Raw genomic sequence first — 3496 nt, 5'->3', positions numbered from 1 at the left:
TCTTCTTAGCTATTTCAAATTGTCGGATGTTACAATGCCCTTAGACAATGACGTCGTGCAGAAGCAAGAAATATCCCTGGAGTGCATGAAAAGGTGTATGAATCTCTGAGGCTAAGCTATGATCACTTGGGAGAAAATGAAGCAAAGTACCTCTTTTTTCTTTGTTCTTTATTTGAGGGAGATAGTAATATTTGGACCGAAGAATTGCATTTATTTGGAATGGGGCTTGGCATCTTTTCGGGAATTGAAAATTTAGAAGATGCAAGAAATAGGTTGTGTCTTCTGTTAGAAATATTGAAAGATGGTTTCTTGTTATCCCAAGGTTCAGACAAAAATCATGTGAAAATGCATGATGTGGTCCGTGATGTGGCTATAAGTATTGCGTCTGAAGGAGAGCATAACTTTATGGTAAGTCACAATGTTAAACTCGGAACAGTTCCCAAGTAGAACTTCTTAATGAGCATTTCAGTCACATGTCAATTGTTGCAAATAAATTTGATATGCATCCTAGACCAATAATTTGCACAAAACTGAAGCTTTTAATGTTGAAACTCCGTTTTAAAGATCCATTCAAACTACAGGACAATTTTTTTGATGAAATGAGTAACCTCAATGTCTTGAGCCTGAGGGGACACAGCTATGAGCAGTCCATTATACGTTTTCCAGCATCCATTCGGAGTTTGTCAAGTTTGAGGACTCTGTGTCTGAGTAATTTAAGGTTGGATGACATATCCTTCATTGGGGAACTTGTCGAATTAAAAATTCTCAGCATAAGAGATTGTGAGTTAGATGAGCTGCCAGAGGAGATAGGAAAATTGACCAAGCTAATTAGGTTAGAGTTTTGGAATGAGTGTATAACACTTAAAAGGATTTCAGCAGGGGTGATAGGAAAACTAGCTCAATTGGAGGAACTACATATTGTGGAAGTAGAAGATTTGAGTGATGTGATGTACAGTAACCTTGGCCTTCCCTCCAAGTTGACACGGTACACTCTTGAAATGTGTTATTGGAATTCAAGATTTGATGAATACGACAAGATTATTGCTTTAAAGGTCACGGAGACCAGACCATTGGGTGATTGGATCTGCCACCTGTTGAAGGAGAGTGAATTTGTAGAGTCAAGGGGAAAGGGCTCTAATAATGTGTTGACTGAGTTGCAGCTGAATGAATTTCAGAACGTGAAATGTCTCCACCTCTCTGAATGTGATTTAATGACACATTTATTGAAGAGGACACATGAAGTAATCAAGTTCCCCAATTTATATGAGTTGCGCATTCAAGTTATGCATTGCCTGACTCACTTTTGCAGTGACAATGTTGAGCGCATTGAGTTCCCTCTGTTACGGAAAATGTTCTTCTATGGGTTACCTGAGTTCCAGAATTTCAGGCTTACAGCCAACAACTCAAATCCTCTTTTTGATGAAAAGGTTTGCTTCTTATCACAAAAATGTTACCTTTTACTTGAGCATTAAAGATATTTACTTAAACAAAGTCTATTGCTCAGATATATCCTTTTCGTCTAACTAGTAAAAAAATAATTTTAAATTAATTTTTTTAATTTGTTATTTAAAAAATCCATATAAGGCTATATTTGATATGATTTTTGTGACTTTTTTTATTCAACGGTTAATTTAAATATCTCCCTTATAAATATATTAACTTATCATTATTTGAGTTTCATATTCTCATTTAATTTTTTTAGTGTGAAAATAAATAGATATGGAAAAGGAAAAAAAAGGAAGAACAAATTTTAAGACTATTTTTTTTTTTTTTGCAGCTATATTGTAATTTATTTTTTGAAAAAAGGTCAATAATGCCTTACTTACCTAAAATGATCAAAATGCCCTCAATTTATAGTTAGTCCAAAAATGTTCTTGCCCTCACTACTTTAGTAAGAAAATGTTCTTGCCGTTGATTAGTTTGTTCTGGAAATGTTCCTATTGTTACTACTTGAGTCAAACATATTTCTTTCCACATAAATATATTATTTCTTTTTCTTTTTGAACAAATCTTATTCCTATTAAAAGATATTAGTTTTAAAGTACTCTATTATTGTTTTCTTTATTTTAAAATTACTTTAACTATTAAAAAATGTACCTTATATATATATATATATATATATATATATATATATATATATATATATATATATATATATATATATATATATATATATATATATATATATATATATATATATATATATATATATATATATATATATATATATATATATATATATATATATATATATATATATATATATATATATATATATATATATATATATATATATATATATATATATATATATATATATATATATATATATATATATATATATATATATATATATATATATATATATATATATATATATATATATATATATATATATATATATATATATATATATATATATATATATATATATATATATATATATATATATATATATATATATATATATATATATATATATATATATATATATATATATATATATATATATATATATATATATATATATATATATATATATATATATATATATATATATATATATATATATATATATATATATATATATATATATATATATATATATATATATATATATATATATATATATATATATATATATGGCTTTTTTAAAAATATATAAATAAATGTGTGTAAGCACTTTTGGCTTCTCCACTCAATAGCTCCGACGGTATCTGGAACAATGTTTGATACTTCAAAGCTCTCAGGTTTCTTGTCCCAACCTGGAAGAGCTAACAATCTGGAAACTTGAAAGCATAAGTGCTCTATGCTCTCACCAACTTCCAACTGACTACTTCACCAAACTTCAAACATTGGATGCAATGAATTGTGGAAAATTGAGAAACTTGATGTCTCCATCAGTGGTCAAAGGTCTTCTGAATCTCAAGAAACTACATATTGAAGACTGTGAATCAATGGAAGAAGGGATCACAAAAGGAGAAGGAATCATGACCTTATTTCCCCGATTGCAAGAGCTGAAGCTTCGGAATCTGCCTAAGCTGGGGCATTTCTATTTGACAGAGCATGCTCTTGAATTTCCATTTCTCAAGGAAGTGATTATTATTGAGTGCCCTGAAATGAAGACGTTTGTCCAACAGGGAATAGTTGTGAGTACACTGATTCTCAAATGTGATGATGAGGTGAAAGTAGATGATCTAAATAAATGGATACAAGAGAGGTCAAATCCTCTTTTTGATGAAAAGGTTTGCTTCTTATCACCAATCTGTTTCCTTTTACTTGAGCATTAAAGATGTTTACTTAAACAAAGTCTATTGCTTAGATATATCCTTTTTGTCTAACAAGTGAAAAAATAATTTTAAAATTATTTTTTAATTTGTTATTTAAAAAATCCATATAGGGCTATATTGATGTAAATATTTGTGACTTCTTTTATTCAACGGTTAATTTAAATATCTCCCTTATAAATATATTAACTTATCATTATTTGAGTTTC

General features: G+C 28.3%; 1 protein-coding gene across 1 annotated transcript; it reads left to right on the top strand.

Moving 5' to 3' along the window:
* Nucleotides 1-45: 45 nt before the first annotated feature.
* On the top strand, nucleotides 46-3245 carry LOC107059379 (disease resistance protein RPS2-like; the record flags this gene model as incomplete). Its single annotated transcript, XM_015305895.1, has 3 exons — nucleotides 46-408; nucleotides 582-1427; nucleotides 2751-3245. Coding segments are annotated over exons 1-3 (1530 nt in total), but the record flags the coding sequence as incomplete, so codon positions are not given.
* Nucleotides 3246-3496: the final 251 nt, after the last annotated feature.

The sequence above is a fragment of the Solanum tuberosum genome, unplaced genomic scaffold (assembly GCF_000226075.1).
Source record: "Solanum tuberosum cultivar DM 1-3 516 R44 unplaced genomic scaffold, SolTub_3.0 contig00149, whole genome shotgun sequence".
Lineage (NCBI taxonomy): Eukaryota > Viridiplantae > Streptophyta > Magnoliopsida > Solanales > Solanaceae > Solanum > Solanum tuberosum.
This window is presented reverse-complemented; position numbering and strand designations above follow the sequence as displayed.